The sequence below is a fragment of the Schistocerca serialis genome, chromosome 5 (assembly GCF_023864345.2).
Source record: "Schistocerca serialis cubense isolate TAMUIC-IGC-003099 chromosome 5, iqSchSeri2.2, whole genome shotgun sequence".
NCBI lineage: Eukaryota > Metazoa > Arthropoda > Insecta > Orthoptera > Acrididae > Schistocerca > Schistocerca serialis.
This window is the reverse complement of record NC_064642.1, coordinates 348662196-348688585: the sequence shown is the minus strand read 5'-3', so window position 1 is coordinate 348688585 and position 26390 is coordinate 348662196. Positions and strand designations below refer to the sequence as shown.

The window sequence follows — 26390 nt, the reverse complement described above, 5'->3', positions numbered from 1 at the left end:
TACATTGCATGCCTCCTGTTAGCTAGCACCCAGTTATTTGTCCCATTTAATACATGTAGTCCTGCTGTAAACAATGGCCTTTTGCAAAGTGTTTTGACTCCAGATGTCTGTTTTATGCAGTTCCCTTTGCAATTACCACTTGGGAACGGGTTGTGATGGACCTGTATTCACTGATAGAAACAATTCATCTTGGGCCACTAATATTTTATCTCATGAACTTATCATTAATAATATAGTTATCATACTTCTGTAGACTAATTACAGCAAGATAGCAAGACACTACTCAAGTGTGGTTCAGTAAACAAATTGTTATCCCCACCTGCATTGTGGCTTAGGTGGTGAGTCAAATCAAAAATATAATACAGACTGGTGTGTGGTGCACAGAAATATGTAACACAGAACTGTTAACATTAGCTTCCAAGTTCTTGCTCTTTTTCTAGTAAGAGTATACACACTCGCAAACATAACTATGCAGATATAAATGGGTCATCATTGACTGACTGTAGGAGTATACAAGATGACTTTGATACAATTACTAGTTGGTTGATGAATGGTACCTTACTCTAAATGTAGAAAAATGTAAGTTAATGTGGACGAGTAGCAAATACAATCCTTAAATGTTGGAGTACAGCATCAGTAGGGTGCTGCTTGACATAATCACATTGATTAAATATCTAGGCATAATGTTGCAAAGTGATATGAAATGGAATGAGCACATCAGGTTGGTAGTACGGAAAGCAAGTCCTAGACTTTGTTTTATTGGAAGAGTTTCAGGAATGTGTAGCTTGTCCATAGGGGAGATGGCATTTACAATGCTAGTGCGACCCATTATTGAGTATAGTTAGAATGTTTGGGATCCCTTCCAGGTCAGATTAAAGGAACATATCAACACAATTCAGAGGTGTGCTACAAGTTGTTACCATTAGGTTCAATCAGCATGTAAGTATTATTTTCCAGAGGTGCTTTGTGAACTCAAATGTGAACCCTTGAAGAAAAATTTTGAGAATCGGAATTTGTGGCCAACTGTAGAACAGTTCTACTGCCACCAACGTACATTTCATATAATGACCACAAAGATACAATGTGAGAAATTAGGGCTTGTATGGATGCTTTTAGACAATCACTTTTCCCTTGCTCTATTTCCGAGTGGAACAGAGAAGGAAATGCATTATTTGGTGGATTATGTAGTTTATATACATATGTAGGTGTGGATTTTATGTATTTTTCCATCCAAGAATTCCCATTATCTAAAATTATAATATCATTTAAACATTATTTATTGTGTACCTGTGGTACAAATCTCTTGATAAATATAAGTCTGCCATAGCTTATAAGCCTGTAAGTTCCCATAGGCCTAATTCAACTGGGAGCCTGTGCGAACCAAGCACCACATGGTATAACTCTTCATTAAAAAGAATTTCTTGGTTTTCACTGGTTCTTGGTTAGCTTAATTAAATACAAATTGCTCAGTTTACAAATTGGTAAGCATAGTGAATGCAAAACACCTGCAAATAATCATCATGTTCAGCGCCACAGCTCATTGACACTAACACCAGTGATTAATGAAAACCACCACTGCTGTTTAATAAAACAATTTATTGTGTTTCAAAGAGTTTCACTCTTAGAACATCACTGGGCTGCCTGCAGTTAAACAAAATAAGACATTAGGGCAAAAGCTACAGTGTCTTAATCAATAAAATAAGTAACTCTCACTGTCAATAGTTTTATAATAAATCCTCATTGAGATATACCAATCATCATATAAATAATCTTGTTGTCGTATGTAACCTTAAATATAAAATCTGGAAACAATGATCCCTAACATTCTGGCAACCATCTGGTAGCAGCATGGAAAGCGTACATGGCACACTGTGCACACTACACTATCCAGGCAGGGCCATCCACAAGAGATGTAAACAAGTAAACACACTGCTTGACCTTCCTCGAGTGTGATGTATCGATTGTGCAATAATAACTATTAGAAGATAAATCCTTACAAAGTGCTCACACAAAATTGCAGCAAATGATTAATTACATAGTACTGTTGTAAAGTAATTACATAAAATATAACAGATATGGTAATTGTGATCTCACAGAATGATCATTGAATAAAGTGGTTAGAAAAGATGCAGTGTCATTGAACATGTAAAAGAGCTAAAATAACCAAACTTGTGGTTTTCGTCATATGTTGTTAACAGAATTAAAGTCAAGCTGTGTTAAACTTACTAAAATTATTTACAAACTAAGAGAAACAAATGTCAGAGGTTACACAAAGCTGTATCACCAATGGGCAAAACAGTGAGTGTCTCATTACACAAACAGCTGTGATGTGATTACTTATAGTGCACAAGAAACAGTAATTGTGATCATACACAATGATTGTGATTAAAGAATAAAGAATAAAAGTATGGGACTGATGACCATAGATGTTAAGTCCCATAGTGCTCAGAGCCATTTGAACCATTTGAATAAAAGTATTTACAACAAACAATGTGGTGTCATTGACCACATAAAAGAATCCAAACATATTATAAAAATGTAAGAATGTTTGTATATATGTTCCACAGCTCCTCCTAAGCTTCTGGGTCGATTTGGAAACTTGACACACAGATCATTTAATGTCTGGAAAGAAGCACTATGGGGGTAAGAACCACCTACCTGTCAATGGGGTGGGAATGGGGGTGAAACGAAGTTTAGTCCATGATGTGCAAAAACCTAGACTTCATTCATCCAGTATTTGAGAATGAGACCACTTAGTCATTTGCAGCAAAATTTAGATATAATTTCAAACCTTTACAAACCTTTTTCTCACTGGCATACTACACAAAATGATCAAAGAAAAAAGGTTATCCCTTACTACATTTTCACTGTTCATGCAATAAAACTGCTGTATCAGAAATGACATTCTGATTTGTTACTGCTTTACTACTAACTCTATTAATGACATTTTGCAGACAGTACTCATGTATAACACTGAACACAAATGCAAAACTACGTCATTGTGTGACACTCAGTTCAGGAGATATAACATCATAAATGCTAAGATGCATGAGAAACTGCCACATCATGCATGGCAATTTAATTTATTACTTCTTTACTACTAACTCTACTCCACACACATTTCATAGACAATATCTGCACGTACCATTGAATGTACCTGCAAAATTATATCACTGTAAAACACACACTTCAGGAGATAAAACATCATAACGATTGAGCTGCATGAAAATGAAAGGGCAGCCAAAATCCACTTGAGATACAGGGGATATTTGACTAAAAATATGTGTGGATAAGAACCAGCAAGTTCCTATTAGGTTAGATGTGATGGACAGGGAGCAGATGGAGAGACAGAGAGGGGGAAGGAGGAGATGGACACAGTTGTGGGGAAGGAGGAGATGGACAGAGAGAAGAGAAGGTGGAGATGGACAGAGAAAGGAAAGAGAAGGAGATGGACAGAGAAAGGAGAGAAGGGGCTGGAGAGACAGGAAGGGGAAGAGATGGGCAGGCAGAGGGGGCAGAAGGAGACTGAAGATGAGAGAAGGAGACTGAAGATGAGAGAAGGAGGTGGACAGAGAGAGGTGGAGGAGAAGACGGTTGAGAGAGGAGGAATAATAGGTGAACAGAGTTGGGAGGAGGAGGAAATGGACAGCGAAGGGGGACAGGAAATGGACTAATAGGAAACTGAAACAAATACATGCCCTGGCAACACCAGGTACTCAGCTAGTCACAAACCATAACTGAAGTGGGTGGTTCATGTTATATGTTCCTAACAAATTAAAACACGCTGTGCTGAGCTTACTACAAAACTGACCAATAGAAGAACAAATTCCAACACCTACATTGTCATTAGAGAAAGCAGTGAGTAACTGATTACACAAATGATGGTTAAGTAATTATACAAAATATAGCAAAAACTGTAAATGTGATGACACACAACGATTGTGATCAATGAATAAAATTGATTAAAAATTATGTTGTTATTAAATATGTAAAACTGTGTTTTTGTTAAACATGTAAAAGATTAAAATAACATAACTGGATGGTAAATAATTTAGGGGTAAAGCAGACCAATCACCAAACAGCCAAAGTTTTGAGGCATTGAAAAGCTCATACAAAAGAGAAAGAAAACTTGCCAGCTTTTGGAATCAATCCTCTGTTGAGCTAGGGAATACACACATGCACAAGCACATGCACATGAACCCCCCCCCCCCCCCACACACACACACACTGTACCCTACATTGTGCCAGCTGGACACAGTCTTGTGTTGAGAAAGTTATTATCTAGCTGTGTTAAACTTGTCTCAATTATATATAATAAAAGAGGACGTGTCAGTGCTTGTATTAAACTTTAACACAAGTGTACCTGTATAACCAACTGGACATTCCAGGCAAACAATATTGCTTCCATTGTAAAGACAGGGTCCACCATTTGGACAAGGACATGGCATGCAATCAAATGCTGACCCTTGTAAAGCATTTCCATAAAATCCTTTTGCACATAACTCACAATTATGACCAGCTGTATTGTTCTGGCAGTTACATTGTCCTGAAAAATAAAATTGGATGGTTTGTACATAAAATATAACAAAATTCTGTCCATTTCAAGCATTAGCGTTATTACTGCAAGTTTACTGTCTTTCACATATGAACAACTTAACTTTAAAACTAGCTTTCTCATTAGCATCAACAACTGCAAAAGATGCAAATTTGTTATAGTTAGGTAAATGGGATAAAATAAATACAAAGGAAAATGGCAGTTTCAGTACTTCAGAAGTGAATTAAATGGTACCAAGAAGAACTTGAGAACAGCTGAAACTGTGATGTGTAAAAGTGAACATCAGTAAGTAAAAGAAGCTGACAGATATCACAACTTTGTACTTAAGGGGACTACACTACAATTTGAACATAGAAGTGTTTCTAAATGTGACAAACAGTTTACTGCTACAAAAAATATCTGAATTTAGTGACAATATATTTTAAACATACATGATTTAGAGCTACATGATAAAGTAAGAAAGAGTTTTATAAGAATAAGTAATAATTTCTTGCAAGAAGCAGCAGTGTGAAATGCATCAGGGGGTGGGCAAGGTTCCTTCAGTGAAGATACAGTTTTGTAAGGGTATAACACTACACAAATGACCATATGAAGGTAATATTTGGATTCATTGTGGGCTGTTACTGATAAGTGCCTTCCATTTGTTTTTTTGTCCTATTGATCATTTTGCATTACAGAATGATAAGTAGAGATACACTCTTGAAAAAAAAACTATTTGTTTAATATTGCATTTTTGTTTTATACTGTACCTTACATTTGTAATGAGCAACAAATAGATAACCATAAATTTCAAGAATTTTATTTGGGACAGGTTAAATTTTTTACTTAAAGAGTGTAGATATCTGATACATGATCAATAATATGCAATTAGTTTTATGGAAAGCATGTCACCAGATGAAAATTATGGGAAGGTCATAATTTAAACAAACATGTGAAATCTAAAAATTTTTATGTCAAACCTGTTATTAATTTAAATAATAATGTTTGTATTGAAATATTAAAATTGTAGAATCCAGAAACATAAAATTTGTTCATAACTGAGGTACTAATTGAAAAGTATTGTAATTAGAAAAGTTTAATTTTTCAGAATATTCTAGCATCGAATAGCAAACTATAAATAAATGAGAAGCACACCAGATGCAGCTTCAATTATTCACTTGTTGAAATGTAAACACGAGTTCTGTCTTTCAGATGTTGTGAGTTCTTGTAAAAGAAATTATTGATTACAATATACATTCTCAAACTGTAATTGTGAAGAAACCACTTCAGTAGAAAATAAACAGAAAAGGTCTGTTGTGACTCGCCGATCATTCAAAGCACCGCCGCGCAATTACGCGCATCCTCTACGTGCAGCGCTGTCTGCCAGCCATGCAGCAACTACGCCACCTAAGCGGCCAGCCGAGCAGCGGCCGCTATAGTGGGACTCAGTGCTCATTCGAATGTTAACATGTGCACATGTCTTGCTTGTCAACTTACTCTGTGACTTATGTGTGTTGTGTCGTTCTGAAATATGTGTGTTCAACTTGACATTATAACAATTGGCGATGAGGTAGTGGATTTTTCCTTTTCACCGTTGACCCACAGTTTTCCATGGCTACTGTTGAGCAACTATTGCAAAATCTCCTTGAACAGCAAACGCTTCTAACAGCGGCGATTCGCGATTTCGTCGCGGCGTCAAATGCGGGGCGTTTCTCGTTGTTGGTTATACCTCCTTTTCCTCCTTACGACGAGATGGCAGAAGACTGGTCTGATTATGAAAAACGTCTTTGACAGCACTTTTTGGCATTTCATGTCATGGACAAACAAGCATGTAAGTCTCTGTTCGTTTCCTGGATTTCACCTCAAATGTATCGGTTGTTGTTGCAATTGGCTCCTTTGAAGGATCCTGTGTCTTTGTCCTTTGCTGAAATGTGCTCACTTCTGTCTATTTTCAAAAGCAAATGCATGTGGTAGCCTCTCGTGTTGCCTTTTATCGTTGTCAAAAACAGCCGCATCAATCCTGTCGCGCTTAGGCTGCTGAACTTCATGGCCTCAGTCGAAAGTGTCAATTTGTTACTGACGTTCACAAAGAATCCTATGCCAATTCCATGGTACGGGATACTATTATCCGGTCGGCGCTGGACAAAGAAGTTCGGCAACGTGCCCTTCAGTTGGCAAATCCAACTCTAGATGAAGTTCTCTCCATTGCGCAGTCTTTTGAAATTTCTCACACTGCTGGGGCGCAAATAGAGGCGTGGGGTGATGTCAGGGAAATACAACCTCTGTGTGCTGTTGACGAAGTGTGCGGCGCGTCCCCGCCGGCTGACATGGCCGCAGTGCGCTCCCACACACAGCCTCGGCCTAACCGTAAACAACCCGCTAAGAAACTGCAGCAAAAGCTTCGGCATCTTCCTTCATGTCCACTGTATTTTACGAAACATTCATGTGAGGATTATCCCCAATGTTGGGCAGTGTGTCACAATTGCAAAAAGAAAGGTCATGGGTCTTCCGTGTGCAAATCCAACCGCATACATGATGTTCATGAACATGACGCTGATTCTGATTCTGTGTTGTCTGTCAATTGCACTTCTTCCCTTTCAGGGAAGTTATTCTTCAATGTCCAAATCCTTGGTCAAGATGTTCGCATGCAGATGGATACCGGTTCTGCTGCCACTATAATTAATTCTCAGACTTATCTTCAATTGGGTTCTCCAATCCTGTCACCTGTCACTCGGCAATTATGGACCTACAATAAGCAGAAGATTTCTCTCTTGGGACAATTTAATGCTGAGGTATCTTACAAATCCGTCGTTCGCACTGTTCCCATACTTGTGGTTGACCAGAGTAATGCAGAGAATCTTTTTGGTTTCGATTCCTTTCGTGTTTTTAGGTTCTCCATAGATGACTCTGTCAATATTGTCTCTGATGCTATTCCTTATGCTCAATTGGATTCCTTGTCGATGACATTTTCGTCCCCTTTTTCTCCTGGGTTAGGCCGTGCAAACGACTTTAAAGCTCATATCACGCTCAAACCCACTGCTCGGCCTAAGTTTTTTCAGGCTCGGCCCATTCCTGTGGCCCTTCGTGATCGGGTAAAACGGGAGCTGGATCATCTCACTACTTCAGGGGTCTTGCTTCCTGTCACTTCCAGTGAATGGTCCTCTCCTGTCGTTGTCGTTGCTAAGCCAAATGGTGATCTTCGTCTCTGTGGCGATTTCAAAGCCACTGTAAATGCTCAATGCCTCATCGACACTTACCCTATGCCCCGACCTGAAGAACTGTTCACTAAACTTGCTGGAGGCCAGTATTTTTCTAAAATTGACCTGTCGGAAGCTTATCATCAACTTCCTCTAGACGCTGCTTCCCCACAGTTTCTGGTCCTTAACATGCCTTTCGGCCTCTATCAATACCAACACTTGCCTTTCAGGGTTGCTAGCACCCCTGCTCTCTTTCAGCAATTCTTGGAACAATTATTGCTCACTGTCCCTGGGTGTATCAATTACATGGACGACATTGTTGTCACTGGCTCCACCACTGAAGAACATCTTCAAAATCTCCGCACACTTTTTCATATCTTACAGACTGCCGGTCTCAAGTGTACTCTTCAGAAATCACAATTTTTTCAGGCATCTATCACGTACTTGGGGTTTCAACTCTCTCGGGATGGTATTCGTCCGCTTCAGCAACTGTCACCGTGATCGATGCCCTTCCTCGCCCTACATCTGTTAAGGAACTGCAGGCCTTCTTGGGGAAAATAGCATACTATCACAAGTTTTTACCGTCTGCAGCTTTGGTGGCTCAGCCATTGCATCGCCTGTTGCATAAAAACGTGCCTTTTCACTGGTCCGCATCATGCGATGTGGCTTCCCAGAAATTGAAGACTATGCTGAAACAGGCCCTGTGCCTGGCTACTTATCGACCTGGCCAACATCTTGTTCTTGCCACAGATGCCTCTCAATACAGGCTCGGTGCAGTCCTTGCGCACCGTTTTTCTGACGGTTCGAAACAACCCATTGCTTATGCCTCCAAAACGATCACAGATGTGCGTCACAGGCCGCTGCCCCGAAGTCATCTTTGTCACCGTGGCCTTTGCCTGAGAAGCCCTGGGAGCGCATTCATGCTGACTTTGCGGGACCCTTTTTAGGTACTTATTGGCTCCTTGTAATTGACGCCTACTCTAACTTTCCTTTCATTGTCCGTTGCACGTCGCCTACCACCGCAGCAACCACAAGTGCTCTCGCACACATTTTTTCTTTGGAAGGCCTCCCCTTCACTCTTGTTACTGTTAATGGTCCACAATTTGCCTCTTCCGAATTTGCGGATTTTTGTGCTCGTCACTGCATTATGGATGTCATGGCCCCGCCGTTCCATCCACAATCAAACGGCGAGGCTGAACGACTGGTCCGCACATTTAAGGCTCAGATGCGGAAAGTTCTGACTTCTTCTGCTGCTGATGAGGCGCTTCTCCAGTTCCTGGTGTCTTACTGTTTCACCCCCATGGGCGACCACAGCCCGGCTGAGCTCTTACATGGCCGACAGCCCCGCACGCTACTTCATCTTCTGCGGCCTTCCACCGCATGGCCGCAGGTGCCTTCACTTGGCCGGTTCACTGCCGATGACCTCGTCTGGGTACGGGGATATGGCAGGCGGCCAAAATGGAGCCCGGGCCGCATCTTACCGACACCATGGCCGACGACTGTATGAAATTCAGACGGACACAGGTGTTGCAGTGCATCATTCGGACCAGCTTCGGCCTCGTGTGCCGGCAATGCCTGTTCCGAATGCCGCTACACCACCTTCTGCTCTACCTGATGCTCGGGATCTTGGCATCTCTCAATACTCACAACGCAGCCTTCTCACCATCATCGCGATGCCAGCACAAGAACGGATGCCACCAGGAGACATGCCCATGCAGGAACTGGATGACCATTCTCTGTCAGAGCCAATCTACTCGCCTCCTCCTCCAACGGACCCAGACACATCGCCCATGTCTCCTGTTATATCAACTGGACTTGCCACAATGGGCAGATTTGTGCATGGGGCCCCAGCAGATTCGACCCTTACGTCTCCTGTCATCTCGACCCGTTATCATCGCGGACACTTCCGTCCATACGGAATGCCGCCTCCTCGAGACTTTACGGCGAGTTGAGCAATGCCTATGGACGTTAGCCATCGCCAGGACACCTCCATCAGGACCAGTGCAACAATTTCAAAGGGGGGAAAAGTGTTGTGACTCACCAATCATTCAAAGCGCCGCCACGCAATTACGCGCGTCCTCTACGTGCGGCGCTGTCTGCCAGCCATGCAGCAACTGCACCACCTAAGCGGCCAGCCGAGCAGCGGCTGCTAGACTGGGACTCAGTGCTCATTCGAATGTTAACGTGTGCACATGTCTTGCTTGTCAGCTTACTCTGTGACTTATGTGTGTTAAGTCGTTCTGAAATATGTGTGTTCAACTTGACGTTATAACAAGGTCTGTGTGAAGGATTGTTCCAATCATAAATATGAAAATCAGTCCAACAAAGATGATGATGCAAGTGTTTATCTACAACTATTATAGCAGAAGACAAGAAAAATATAAGCAGCTTTAATTAGAGTTTGTGAGACTTTCTTCCAAATGACAACTATATTGTGCAACAGTTGTTGTTTAGCAACCCAGCATTAATAATGAATCATAATGCATGTTCTATTTAACAATATTCAACTACATGTTGAGGTTTTGAAGAAAGAAATATAAATAGTTCATGTAGCTAATTTGGAAAGTATACTTAGAAGTGCCATCTGAAAACACTTTTAAATCCATGTGAGAACTGCTTCACCTGTTTGCCTTAGGCAGTTCAAAACACACACCGTTACATCTGCTAATTCACTTACATCTGATACACAATTGATGTTATACATTTTCTAAAATTGACAGCAAAATACACATTTTCCTTGATGCCTAAATGCCTTCAAAGTATCAAGTGATCCAACAATAATATTAAAACTGTAAATCAATCATTTGAAAAGTAGTACCAGTACAGAAAGTACCTTAATACCTATAAAAAAGAAAAAGAACAGCAAAAAGTGTGAGGAACATAGAACAATGAGCCTGATATTGCATGCAGCCAAAGTCTTGCTGAGGACATTCAACAGAAGGCTATATGGAAAGCTGAATTGCTTAATAGGAGATGAAAAATTTTGTTTCAGGCGAGGAGTGGGACCTAGAGATGCCATTGGGCTACTGAGAGTGATTGGGGGGAGGTACATGGAGAAGAAAAGGAAGGTGTATGTTGTGTTCATTGATCATGAGAAGGCTTTTGACTGTGTCATATGGGACAAACTGATGGAAATCTTAAGGAAACATGTAGTTGACTGGAGGGATAGACAGCTAATTAGAAATTTATATTTGAACCAGACAGCAAGAATAAGAACAGGAGGTGTGATGAGTGAAGAAATTGAACTGGGAAGAGGTGTAAGACAGGTTGTTGTTTATCACCAACACTGTTCAATATACATCTGGAGGAAATTATTAGTGAAAGTTTTGATGGAAGGAGAGGAGTTTGTATAGCAGGTCGGAGAGTGGATTGGTGTGTGACATGGTTGTGGTGGCAGAGAGTGCAAGAGAGATGAAACAAATGTTAGATGATCTAAACACAAAATTAGAAGACTATGGAATGAAGATTAACAAGAAGAAAACAAAAAGCATGGTAATTGGAGGAAAGGGAAAAAAAGGCCCTATGAAAATATGGGGAGAGGAAATAGAGCAAGTGAATAACTTCAATTACTTGGGAAGTGTAATAATGGATGGTATGTACTGTTCAACAGAAATTAGGAAAAGAATTGCAATGGCAAAAGAAGGATTCAAGATGAAACAGAAATTACTTTGTGGGTCACTAAACAAAGACCTGAGGAAAAGACTTGCCAATTGCTACATCTGGAGCATTGCACCATATGGTGCGGAGAACTGGACATTGAGGAAGGAAGATGAAAGAAGATTGGAGGCACTAGAGATGTGGATATTGAGAAGAATGAAAAAAGTGAAGTGGTAAGACCGAGTAAGGAATGAAAAAGTATTAAGAATGGTTGGAGAACAAAGAAACATGCTGAAAGTCATCAGAAAGAGAAAACGGAACTGCATTGGACATTGTTTGAGAAGGGACTGTTTATTGAAGGAAGGAATAGAAGGAATGGTGGAGAGAAAAAGGGGAAGAGGAAAAAGAAGATATCAAATGCTGTGCAATATCAAACGAGGCAAATATTAAGAAATGAAAAGACTGGCTATGGACAGACTAAAGGAATAGGCTTAACCCATGACAAGACCTGTTGTAAGGCAGAATACCATACATACATATCATGATTTCTTTTTGGCAAACACACAGAAAGACTAATACATTCGTTAATAATGAAAAGCAATATATTAACTACCATTTTCGTCAACATGTGACACTCCAGTGTTATCAGAGTTGTGGCCCACCTTATGTACAGAAATTTGCTGGATGGAGCAAAAAAATAGGTAATGCTGACAGGCTGTTAAATTTCCTATCTTTATATGACGAGCAATTTTTGTGTCATGAAAGTGTAAATGCGCACAGCTGTGAATAGTGCTCTACTGTTGTACTGACTACTGATTCAGTTGAAGCACTGCCTGTTGATAAAAAATTGATATTTTGGCAGTAAGTTTATTTAGCATTGTAAAAATGAGAAGTCCAGGATGGACCAACATGGTATTGTTAGCACTGTAGTAAAGAAGTTCCATCTGCATCTATGCAATTCCATGAAAAATCCCATTACACTACCAGCTATATTATCCAAAATACAAATTTCTTATTTTGTGGTCTTTTTTCTACTTTTTAACATTTTGTTTTCCTTCACAAATACTAATTTTCAATGTACAAACTTCGTTTTGATGTTAAGGCATCACACTGGGAATACATGATTTACCTTTTTAATATAATTATGTGATTGTTTGTTATTTAATTCACTTTTCCCTGTACATTTGGATAAAGCATAGTTTTCAATATTCTCCCACAGGCCATCAAACTCAGTATGCATATCAAGTGAACAAGTCAGTAAAATATTCTTTGCCATTATTTGGGTCTCCATAATAATTATACTATTTGAGTATCAATTTACAATTCATTATTAACACTGCCATATATCTTTTCTTAAGACAGAGATGAAAATTAAACTTAATTACAAAGTTACCAGTATTCTCATCACACATTTCAGCATGTCCATTGCAGCTGCAAGGCACACACTCAGTCAGATGCTCATTATGTGTTTCCCAGTAATAGCCAAGGGCACATGATTCACAAAACTGACCAGTGTAAGCATTTGGACATACACACTTTTCTACCCATTTGGCTGTGATGTCTCCCATTCCATGAACAGCTGTTCCAAGTTCCACATCGTCCAGAAATATTGTGCCTGTTAACAAAATATGTTCAGTATCAGTGTTCAGGAATCATAGGCACAAATATCAAGGACAGGCCTGGAGTGTCTCCCCAGAATCAGTTCCATGGCCTTTGACTTACATTGATCCTAAAAGGCAAAAATTTAGAGACTTGTGATAAAGATTCCGTACATTAAAATATTTTAGTAAAAAAAAGTTACAGGCTAGTTACAGGCTAGTGACTGGTGGTTATAAACAGAAAATCTGGGTACAAACTCATCTGGCACAAATTTTCAATTTGTCATTACACATATTTTTTAATAAAAAAACTTCAAAATGTACTTCAAATACTATAATGACCTATACTATACTTCTATGTTTCAGTGCTTGATCTGGGACTAAGGGAAAGGAGGAAAAATGAAGATACACAATGCTCATAAAACAAATTTGTCTCACTATAATAAGGCATTAGATAGATTCTTCTTCAAAAGGAAGACAGCCCAGGAGAGGAACATGTTGGCAATAAAGTTCTTAAGCCCCAGAACACAGCAGTATTTTAAGTTGTATGCCAAATTAGTCTGAGTGAGCAAACATGTCTATTTGTCATTTTACATAGCCGCAGAATAATTAGAGCCCTATTGAAATTTAATGTAACAATAAAAACAGTGTAATTTCTCCTTTTATAATTTTTTTAGATGTAACCATTTCCAAAATAATTTTCCATAAGTCATGATCTACATTTACATCTATGTCTACATCTACATACTCCACAAGCTACTGTAGGGGACTTTACAAAGGGTACCCTGTACCATAACTAGTCATTTCCTTTCCTGTTCCACTCAAAAAAAGTGCAAGAGAAAAATGACTATCTACATTCCACAGTATGGGCCCTAATTTCTTGTATCTTATCTTCATGATCCCTACATGAAATGTATATAGACAAAACACACACACACACACACACACACACACACACACACACACACACACACACACACACACAAATGCAACACATACGTACATGACCACAGTCTCATGTGAGATAAGAACAAGCTGGGTTTGACACAAGCAATGCTTTCTAAAGCCATGTTGATTCATGGACATGAGCTTTTTGGTCTCTAGGTAATTTATTATACAAACTGTATTTGTATTTCAACTCAAAGTATGCTTTAGAATTCTGCAGCAAACTGATGTTAAGGATATTGGTCTGTAATTTTTGTGGGTTCATTCTTTTACCCTTCTTATATACATTCTTGACACTTTGCAATGGTCAAGAGATTCATGATAATTGCAAACTAAGTAAGGGGCCAATGATATAGACTATGTTTTGTAAAACAGAACTGAGATTCCATCCAGACCTGGCGACTTCTCTGTGTTGAACTTTTTCAATTGTTTTTCTGTGCAAGGGTGATACTTTTAATCTCACAAACAACAAGTCATTTACATTTTCAGGATTCGTTCACTTTAACATAACAGCTACTCTCTCTTACTGCTCAGTAATGTTGTCTTGGCTAATTCCTTCTTGTCTAGCAACACAGCATTTATAATTTCCAATGAAAGACAGAAACTCCTCCATTTGGGTTGTTCAGCTAGAATAAATGCTTCATTATCCACTACCTGTTAGTGCATTAGTGTGGAATAAAATATTTATTCCACCTGAACAGCCTAAGTGAAAAAAATGAAATGAAACAATGATATGGCATTGATGGCCAGGAGACCCTTCTGGAGAAGTTGGGCCACTGAGTGCAAGTCTTTTCATTCAACACCACATAGGGCAACTTGCATGACGATTAGGATGAAATGATAATGAGGACAACACCACACCCAATCCCTGAGTGGCGAAAATCTCCAACCTGTCCGGGAAATAGTACCCAGGCCTGCTGCATGGCAATCATATGCACTGATCACTCAGCTCAAGGGGTGGACAGCCTGAGTGAAAATGGTTCTGTCTTTCAATATAATGAACAATTTTATCCTACAGATGCTATGTTATATGTAATATTGGTTCTCCTAAGGTAAGTTTGTGCCTGTTGTTACTGTTAACGTTCATTTGTTGAAATTCCTAGGATATTTCTCATTAGCGAGATGATTTATTTCCATCTTCACAAAATGACCATAATTTTTTCACTTCTCCTAAGTAGGCCTCTACCATTGAAGATGTCTCCCTTACTCATGTACAAGTCATGATAAGAAAGCATATTTTTATATTTTTTTAGAAAAAGTGTGGTTAAAAAAAATAACTGGGTACTGTTGATAACACTTAATGACTATTTTTCCACATAATTACCATCTCACTCAATGCATGTGGTGAGCTGTGGCACAAGCTTCTTTATGCCCTCCTCAAAGAAATCTCCCACCAACTCCTTCCCCCACTTTAGCACCTCCTTCTACAACTGTTTGTCAATTGAAAATTTAATTCCGCTCATGTGTGCCTCCAGGGTGGCGAAAAGACAATAATTTGAAGATGCCAAGTAAGGGGAATACGGAGGGTAGTTCTAAACATCCAGACCAAATGAGTTCAAGAGCACCTTGGTGGCTAAGGCTGTGTGAGGACTGGCATTTTCATGCACTCCTCTCTGCAGCATTCCCCTCCTTTTGTTGAGATTTCTTTTAGGGTCTTGCAATATTGTTGTGCATTGATGGTCTACCCTCAGACAGAAATTTGACCTAACTGATGCCATTTGATCCCAAAACACTCAGTCCATGATGTTTTTGCTTGATATTGTGGTTTTGAATCTTTTGGCAGATGGGGAATTGGTGTGATGCCACTGTGACAAGTGTCTTTTTGTCTCAGGTGTGTAACGAACTACTCATGTTTCATCTCCAGTCACAATAGGGATCAGAAAATCCTCCCCTTCCAATTCAAGTTGCTCAAGAAACTCACAGGTGCTACTTGCTTGATTCTTTTTGTGCTGCTCTGTCAGCTGTTTAGAGAGCCATCTAGCACACAGTTTCCGGTATCTCAGTATTTTTGTGAATGTCTCGTATAAGAGAGTTGTGGATAAATCATAAAAATATCATCCACTGTCAATTGGCTGAATTCATGAACACTTTTCTTGAATTTTTGTACCACCTTCTCAGTCAAAATGGGAGATCGTCCACTCCTCTGTTCGTCATGAGCATTTGTTCTGTCTCAACTAAACTCTCTACATCACTTAAACACACTCATTCTATTCATAAAACCCTTGCTGTATAGCATTTTGATTCACAAAAAGATTTTGACAGGTGTTATTCCTTCCATTAGTAAGACGCATGTCACAGCATGTGGCTTGCGTGGTGGGGCTTCTTAACAACATTTTTCATGAAAGTGGACGCCACAATGTGAGTTTACAAGCTACTGTGATCCTGTGATGCTCACTCTAGCCAGGGGATTATCATCTACCATTCACTGTTACCAACCCTCATAAAACAAAAAACCACAGCCCGTGATGGTCACAGTACACTTACTTTCTGAACATGCCTCACACTCCAACATTACTGTAATGATGAAACATTTTCTTTTTCACATAGTAAACAGACCATTAATAATGCCGCTAAGAGTACTCTAATATAAACAAAATATCACCATATAAAACTGGTTCTGTTTTGAGAGCACTTTGAATTAGTTAAAGCACTCTGAGAAATAAATTGTTAGTAATATCAGTGTTGTGTACCATCTAGATTAATATGGAAAATGAAACATACATATTTCTGAGTGACATGGTGCAGTGGTTAACACTTGACCTCAGGAGGAGTGAGGTTCACAACCCAATTTCAATTATGCTGATTTGATTTTTCTATTGTTTCCATAAGTCATTTCAGGTGAATGCAGGGATGATACTTGAACACTGCCTCTGCAGATATTCACTTCAATCTTTGGTACAACTCTGTCTTTAATGACAATGACATCAATGGGACATTAAACATTCAAATTTCTTCCTTCTCATGCCTGCTCCCAAAGCTGTGCCAATGATAATTAAGTCCCAATCCCATTTTTTCTGGCTGCACTATATGCCAACAGTAAGGTGTTTTAAAATACAGTGGAGTAGTATGTTCATGACTTAAAAAGAGTATAAAAGAGTAATCAATACGAATTTTGTTTTGATCTCCCCCCCCCCCCCCCCCCCTCTCTCTCTCTCTCTCTCTCTCTCTCTTTGTGTGTGTGTGTGTGTGTGTGTGTGTGTGTGTGTGTGTGTGTGTGTGTGTATGGGGTGTGGAGAGTGGGAAAACTTTGGTCTCAGAATAAATTAACTCTTTAAAGTGTGATTTCTTTTTGTTTTCAGTTATCGGTGAATGTGCCCTCCGGTGTGGTACATTCCATCTGCTGTGTATTTGCTCCAGTAATCTAGCAAAAAGAAATACTACTTTCAAACTTGCTGATGTCGAGAAGCTAACACATGAAGCTCTTGGCAAAGTTGCTCAGCAGGACAGGGAGAGCTGCATAAAACTTGCAGAAGTATTTCAAGAAACTGATTTCTTGAACCAGGGTTTAAGAGACCATAGTGGAATCTGTGATGATACACTTGGCTGAAACTAGCGACAGTGAATCTGAAGACACAGAGCCAGAAGATCCTTCAGTTTAGGTAAGTGCCGTTAATGTAAAAAGCTAACTTGATTTAAATGTTTGTCTATTCATTTCACTTACAAAGGACATACTGTGAATGTTTTTCCCTTACAGTAGACATCTGATAAATTTATCTTAGTTTACTCGACAGTAATTGTCAATTAAAATAAGATTGTCAATTCTGCATTATTAATAACAGTTTTTCCTAAAAACCTGTACCAAATGTCTTTACATTTGGATATAGTCTTACTGCATTCAGTTTACTTGTACATTCAAAATTTAACTCCTTTCTTTTCATAGAAGGATTTACTGCCTGTTTCATAGTAAGGGTAATGCAGTTCATAAAGTGACTAATTGTTGTGGTTCTCCTGTCCTGATTGTATATATAAACAGTGCAGTAACATCAGAACAGTCCCAGCACCTATTCTGATTCTCCAAGAAGAGCATAGAAATCTATGATATTTGACGACTTTTACAAAAAGGTAGAATGTAGAACTGCATTACTGTAGTATGACAGAGGATAGTATCTGATGGCTAGTGAAATACAGGGTAATGTCTGTGATAAAATTGAACTGTTATGATGGACGAAATTTGTAACACAAGACAGGGGCATTGCAGTAGTAAGAATGAGGTTTCTGTGCACCAAGCATGTATTGCATCCTGAGAATAATAGGCTTACAGTAAATTTAGATAAAACTTGGGTTTCACAAAACCTTTCAAACTAATATTTTGATCGACTTTAGTGAAAATATTGGCTTCAAAATAACTACAATTACTTTTGCGTAGCGTATATTGGCGTTTTGAGTGATGGATGCAATGACAAAGGATATGTATTAGTAGCCAGTAAAATATTTTCAGGAAGTAGGGAAAATTCTCAGTCATATCAAAGCAATCTGTCTGAACAAAACTCTTGGCGATGACCTATGACGACACAGAAGTAATTTGCCTCTGTATGTGATATGATACAATAATGATGTTTGAAATGTTACCAAAAGTAATTTTTTAGTAACTTTCTCACGAGAAGTTTCTTCACAGTCCTACAGAACAAAAATTCATCAGTGACTACATTTTTTGCTATGCAGTCGGCACAGTTTAACACGTCTTATAATATTTTATTTTTTATCTCAGAATAATTTTATGTTTCCAGGATGGAGCATATGCATCTGCAAACTTTAAGAATGTTCATAATTTTTTTTTTTCAGTCCAATTATGTTAGTGATTCTGTTACTACCACACGTTGAAGTAAAAAATTATTTTCCTCTAAAATTTCTAGTAACATTAGTTTTCATTTTTTCCTAGCAGCTAGTGAGAATTTTGTTTTGGAAAGTTCTCCATCATAATCTAGACTAAAACTAGAGTTGCCCAGTATTTTTTAAAATTTTTATGAACGTCTGAAATTATCGCTATAAGAAAAAAAAAGAAAAGAAAAAAGACTGGCAATGCTGTAAGATGGCGAGATGACCTTGAAGCCTTATTTTCGTGCCTGCCACTATAGTTCTCCTTCCAATGGTAACAGCAATTTGACCGCGCACAATACCATCCCAATTTTACACTGATCAGCCAGAACATGACCACCACTACCCTACAAACCCCTACAGGTCATAGCATTGCCACCTGACAAGGAATAACTGCTAGTCACTCGCACATGTGCATGGTGCATGTAGTATCAGTGAGCATGCTGCCCATGTGCAGAATGGGGAAGGTGTGCAATCTATCCAAGTTTGACCAAAAGCAGACTGTGATGTCCAAGAGATTTGGCACAAGCATTTTGGAAACTGATGACTTTTCAAGTATTCGAGGACTGCTGTGGTGAGTGTTTTCACTACATGGCAAAACCAATGTGAAATCACATTCTGATATTGTGGGGTTGGTCAGTCATCCCGTTAATAACAGGTGTCGTATGTCATAGGCTGGGCAGACTGGTGAAACAGGACAGGCAGCAAACTGTGGTGGAACTAACATCAGACTTTAATGCTGAACACACGACAAGTGTATCCAAAAGCACAGTGCACCGAACACCCCTAACAATGAGCCTCCACAGCCGATGAGCAATGCATGTGCCAATGTTAACACCACAACATCGGCATCTATGACTGAAATGGGCACATGACGTTCAGCAATGGACATTGGCACAGTGGCAGAGCATTGGACTGTCTGATGAATCCTGATGCCTTCTTCACATGCTGATGGGAGGATGCAAATCCATTGTCTTCCAGGGGACTAGTCCTTGACACCTGCACCGCAAGAGAAAGAAAAGCTGGTGGTGGCTTCATTATGCTCTGAGGAACAATCACATGGGCATCCATGGGTCCAGTGGAGTTCATGCAAGGCACCATGATGGCCAAGGAGTATTGTACTTGCAGACCACATACACCCCTTCATGACTATCATGTTTTCCAATGGCAGTGGCATTTTTCAACAAAATAATGTGTCATGCCACAAGCCCTGGAGTGTGATTGAATGGTTTGAGGAACACAGTGGCAAGTTCCAATTGATGTGCTGGCTCCCAAACTCGCCAGATCTGAACCCATTCAGACACACTTGGGATGCGATTGAACATGGCATCAGAGCTCATCAACACCCTCCCTAGAATTTAAGGAAATAATGTGACTTGTGTGTGCAGACGTGGTGCCAACTCCCTCCAGTGACCTACCAAGGCCTCATTGCTTCCATGCCACGATGTGTTACCGCTGTTATCCAGGCCAGAGGTGGACATACCAGCTATTAGGTAGGTGATCATATCATTCTGGCTGATCAGTGTATATACTCATAGTACTTAGCTCCAACCTTACCATCCCAAACCTCCTGAGCTACAGACCATGCCTAGTGAAATCATTTCTCCCAAAAGTTCCAGTGGACACCAATGCAATGTGCTCTTGATCAGCAGTCATCAGTCTCATTTCCAGTTCCACATTCACTTACCATGAGAGCACTGCCAAGACAAGACCAATTAGGGTGCTGTAACAGCTTGACAATGTGTACAGTTATGCTGATAGTTAAGAACATTATCTTGTTCATATTGAATGCCCTGCCCTTGTTACTGTCCCCATCCAAGCTGATCACTGCTCCACCCATTACTACTTCCTTATCATCTTTTAACTCTCACATAAATGTCCTAATTCCTCCACCATCTGATTAACTCCTGAATTTGCCTTTAAAAAGCTGGTATCCTGATACGCTGATCCAAAATTCTCTTGTAACTGAGGGCCTACACCTTTGGTATGACTACTACCTAGCAGCAATATTTTCTTCTTCCTTACATTAGCAATGATCTTCTTGTGATAATCCACACATTACTACACCTCTGCCACTACTACCGCAGTGTGTGTCACACATCTGAGCAGTGTGTTGTTCGACTGCTCCAGGCCCCGACCAGAGGTCACTCTATTGACCATGGTCGGGGCCTCAATTGCCTGCAGCCAAAAGCTAACAGCCCCTGGTAGGCAAATCCTCTGTATACTGCCAGTCACTGTCTCTGTCTGTCTGTGTTGTACATGTCACTAAACTGTATTGTACTACTTATGTTTATGTTGTCATGCTGTGGCCTGATAAATAGTTGCTAATTTCTCACATCTGTGTCCTTTATTGTGTTCAGAGTTAGAACACAATTGGTGACGAGTAGAACTTCAGTGACTGATTTTTCATATGACCTCTCCATGGAGATGGTACTTCAATCACTTTTCCACGAGCAGCAACTTACTAAGGCTGCCTTGGAAAAATCTGTGGCTACATTGATTGTTCCAGTCCCACCTGCTCTGGTAAATATGCTGTCATTTCTACCGTATGCCAACTCCGCTGAAGATTGGGATGCTTATGAAAAACAGCTCTGCTAGCACTTTGTTGCGTTTATAGTGATGAGTCAGAAAACATGTAAAGCTCTGTTTTTATTATGGATTCCTCCTTGCATGTATCAGTTGTGTCGATTTGCCACTTTACAGGAACTGGCCTTCCTCTCTTTTGAGGAAGTGTATAGTTTGTTGTCTTCTTATCACTGCAAGCACACTATGTTCTTGTAACTTGCACAGAACTTTGTCACTGCAGCATTAGCCACACCAGTCTTATAGGGATTGGGTGGTGGAGCTGCAGGGTTTGAGCCACAAGTGCCACTTTATTACTAACACCTCCAAGGAATCCTATGCCTTCTCCGTGGTTAGAGATGCAATAATCTGTCTATAACTGAACAAAGAAGTATGGCAGAGAGCCTTTCAGTGTGAGGATCCATCCTTGGATGAAGTTTTAAATACTGGTCAGTCTTTTGATGTCTCCCACACTGCAGGCCAGCAAACTGAAGCCTGGGGGGAGATTGCCATCATTGATAGTGAACTACATTGGTGCATAGCAACAGGCCTGTTGAGCAAAGAGGAAGTTGATTGTGTGCAAACAAGGAAACTATATTGCAACAGACAACCCTGTCGGCAACAACAACGACACTATGCAGCACTTCCATCATGACCTTCTTGCTTTGTGCAACATGAGAGAGCTGTATGCGCCAGGCCTACCTTGTGACAAGTGTCACAATGCAGTCCACATTGCATGGGCTGTTGTTCAGCCTTCCCCAGAACAAATGTATGTGGATAGTCATTCTATTTCGTCGATGTGTGTAGGTCAGAATAGGCTCTTTATTGAAGTGTATGTGCTGGACAAAAAGCTATCACTGCCAGTGGACACCAGAGCAGCTGTTTCCCTCCTGAACTCTCAAACGTAGATATGGTTGGGCTCCCCAGCATTTGCTCCCATCAAATGCCATCTGGTAAGTTACAATAAACAGTGTATTCCTGTTCTTTGTTAATTTACAGCTGTCACAGCTTACAAAACTTTAATCCAGCTATCACATATTTGGTTCTTAACTATCTCCTTGCCAAGGGTTAGATGCTTTCATTGCTTCTGAATTTTCCATTACTGACACTGCACATTTGTAACAGACAGGCTCTCTATCAAGACCTAGATGCATCATGTTCTGAATTTTCAGATTTGTTTTCTGAGGGTTTAGGGTTTGCGAACAACTTCACATCACATATCAGGCTTAAACCTTTGGTCTAACTGTATGTTTTTTCCAGGCATGGCTTGTACCTGTGTCCTTATGTGAACAAACTATGTCTCAATTGGATTGGTCAACATCACTCATTGTTGTTTGCCCAATTTCAACAAGTGAGTGGGTTATGCCACTGGTGATTGTCAAAAATGCATTAGGTCAGCTTTGGCTTTGTGTAGGCTTTAAAGTTGCCATCAGTGCACAGTCTTTTATTTACGCATATCCTCTGCCTCGAACTGGTGAATTCCTTGCAAACTGGTCAAGGCCAATTATTTTCCAAAACTAACTTAGCTGAGGCCTACCTGCAGATTCCATTAGATGACACATTCAAACAATAGCTTATCATAAACACACCTTTTGGTCTGTATCAGTATCAGTGTTTAATGTTTGGGGCAGCTAGTGCTCTGACTATTTTCCAACACTTTTTGGAGCAACTCACAGAGGAGGTTCCTTGCTGCATCGACAATCTTGATGATATTGTAGTAACAGCCAATACGACAGAACAACACTTATGTAACCTTTGTTCTCTATTTACTGTTTTCAAACCATGGGCTTTAAGTGTAATCTTATAAAGTCACAATTTGTTCAGCCCTCTATTGTGTATCTTGGTCATAAGCTTTGCAAAGAGGGTGTTTGACCCCTGAAATGGCATGTTGCTGCTGTTGTTTCTTTACCTCATCTGTACAACATGTAGGAATTACAGGTAGCATAATAGCACAAGTTTATTTTCGTGCAACCACTCTTCTCAGACTCTCCACCAGTTGTTTCATAAAAATATTTCTTTCAAGTGGTCATCAGCCTGTGAGAATGCATTTGTGCAGCTTGAAAACAATTTACACTCTGTGCAGTGCCTTGCAGCCTTCCACCCTCATAAACATTTAATCTTGGCCACAGACAAATCACAGTGTGGGGTGGGGGCAGTTCTGGCACCACCATGCAAATAGCTCTGAGCACCCTATTGCTTTTGCACCGAGAATGCTCACCACAGCTCAGCAGCTCTATTTGCAAGTTTAAAAAGAAGCCCTTGACTTGTTTATGCCATAAAAAAATGTCATGTTTTCTATAGAGTACAAAATTCCACTTAGACACAACAGATCATAAACCTTTAGTTTTATTGTTTTACCCTTTAGCAGGTTTACCTGACAAAGTTGCTCATTGCCTTCAACAATGCACCTTATTTTTGTCAAGATGCAATTATGATATACATTTCTACCCTACATCACAGCATGCAAATGTGAATGCATTGCCTTGGCTGCCCATGTGCCCTGATCCATTGTTTGATCTTGAAGAACTGTTCTGTTTTCAACTTGATACAGAAGTAAGACAGACTATTGATGGTTTCCCCATTATCAGCTCCAGGACTGCACCCATAGTAGTTGCAGACCCAAATGTTAAACGAGTTGTGAGCACGATATGACAAAGGCAGCCTGACCATCTTCCAGGCCAGGCATCTGACCTGTTGTGGAATTTCTATGTTTTCTATCATCAATAAAAAGGAGTACTTCCCATGCTGTGATTCTAGAAACGGTGTGAAGGGTTGTCTCAACCTGTTACAGCAAGATTATTGGGAAGCCTCTCACACCAAAAACTTGGCATGTCAGCATGGGTTCTGGCCTGTAGTTGTCTGTGAAATGGAGCAGCTGGCTGCCATCTTCCATCAGTGTTCCAATCAACTGGTGGCATCTGCACTGTTTCTACCATTGGACCAGCACCCATTCTTTCTTGGGAAAGAATCCATACTGACTTCACTGGACATTTTTTGGTTATTGGTTGTTGATGCCTTTTCCAACTTTCCCTATGCTGATTGTTGTCCATCTACACAGCAGATGTGATGGTCAAGCCGCTGTTAGTTATTTTATCTATCAAAGGCCTATCTTGTATGGTGATTTTGAACAATGGTCCTCAATTTTTGGCTCAATCCTTCAATGATTTTTGCTCCACAATGGTATCCACCTCATCACAGTGCCTCCCTGTCATCCACAACCCAATGGAAAAGCAGAATGCCTTGTGCAGATTTTCTAAATGCAAATGCCCTAATATGTCACAGAATTTCTGGTAGCAAGGCCCTTACATTCTTTCTCAGTTCTTAAAGAAAGACGTAAATCAGAGACAAAAGTCTAGCCAAACTCTTGCACAGTTGACAGTCACAGACACTGCTCCATCCCCTGCTGCCAGACAGGTGTACTGCAGCAGCATCAGCAACATCATGGTTTGTGCCTGGAACTCCAGTCTGGGCCAAAGGTATTGAACGACACACTTGGTGGATTCCAGGCATCACCCACAGCCAGCAAATGCATCATGTGTTCATTGTGTACACTGACTAGGACCTTGTGGCACGCCACTACAAGCAGCTGTGCACTCAGGAGGGCACTAATGCCTCCTTGCAGATTGCCACACTGATTCCTCTTCCACCACCAATCATCATTTGCTGTGGGCAGCATGCCACCCAGCCTGTGCACACCACCCCTTCTGAAATGGTCTCAGGCTGCTCCACTGGTGGCCCAGCCACACAAGGGTTTATGTGGCTTGACCTCTCAATGCCCTTGCTGTGCCATTTCTTGTAGGGAGGGGGCTTCTGGGGCGGAGAGGGTGGTCAGTCAGGGCTTCATCAGCACACCCACAGGCACCTTCCACACTGACGCAGGTGCCTCCTACACAGATACATCCACTGCCTACACTGGCACCAGTGCCACTTACACTGATGCCAGCACCTATCACCCACCTGCCGGCACTGCCTACATTAATTCTAGACCCTGTGGATCCCCAGCTCACAGCATCCAGTGCCAGTCCAGTGTTGACATGACTCCTACTTATAGGGTGCTGCAGTCATCTACATGCTCTGTGGAAGGGATAGGAAGACAAACATGTCCACACTTGCGGCACTTCCGCCCCTACTTGCTGGTTCATGTGGACCAGGAACTGTTCATGCCCAGGATGTCTGTTTCAGGTACTACAGATGTGTCAACCATCAGAGTGTCACAGAGCTGCTCCAGGCCTCCACCAGAGGCCACTGACTATGGATGGTGCCATAATCACCTACAGATGAAAGCCAGCAGCCCCTTGTGGGCAAATGCTCTTCATATAGCTGTGCAGCAGCTCCAGCCAGTGGTCTTGTACATATCACTAACTGTATATGCTGTCACATCATGACCTAATAAATAGCTGTTGGTTTATCACAGCCATGTCTTTTATTGTGTTCAGAATTAGAACATATATTTCTGTTCATGGACAATAAGCCATTTCCTTGTATAGGCTGTTCATGCATTCATTGACAAGTATCCTATTTTGTTTTAAGATATTTACATGTCATGTGTAACTCAACTTCAACAGCTGTGCTAACATCTCTTAATAAGGTATGTATGCTGGTACAGTGACAAAACAAAAAGGGCTATACTTTTTTAATTTTACACAGAGACTTCACACCTGAGATAGCTGTGCTCATTCCTGCTATGATTGTGCAAAACTCTTATCAGGGACCCCACCATGTGTTGATTTTTCTCCACAATACTGTGTGAATCATAATATTCTGTAAGCATCATAAGAATTTTTATGGTGATTTAGCTTGATAATGCCCAAGTAGGGAACTTAACTAACCATTAAATACTGAAATAAGATGATTTCAAAATAAAGGCACAGTATATGTACAAAAATGACTTCCTTTAAGGAATATGGTGTTACAGAAGAATGCTGAAGATTAGATGGGCAAGTCACATAACTAATGAGGAGGTATTGAATAGAATTGGGGAGAAGAGAAATTTGTGGAACAACTTGGCCAGAAGAAGAGATCGGTTGGTAGGACGTATTCTGAGGCATCAAGGGATCACCAATTTAGAATTGGAGGGCAGCGTGGAGGGTAAAAATCATTCAGGGAGACCAAGAGATGAATACACTAAACAGATTCAGAAGG

The 26390-nt window shown here is 40.4% G+C and overlaps 1 protein-coding gene across 3 annotated transcripts in view; it reads right to left on the bottom strand.

The window, feature by feature from the left end:
- LOC126481132 (laminin subunit gamma-1-like) overlaps positions 1-26390 on the bottom strand; it is a 338089-nt gene that overhangs the window by 131024 nt on the left and 180675 nt on the right. For all 3 annotated transcript variants that reach the window (XR_007587516.1, XM_050104679.1, XM_050104680.1), the window contains exons 8-9: positions 12722-12943; positions 4364-4546 (exon numbers count right to left, since the gene is read on the bottom strand). Coding sequence is in view for 2 of the 3 variants with exons in the window: in XM_050104679.1 (XP_049960636.1) it covers positions 4364-4546; positions 12722-12943 (405 nt within the window). In the remaining variant the exon portion in view is untranslated. The remainder of the gene's footprint in view (positions 1-4363; positions 4547-12721; positions 12944-26390) is intronic.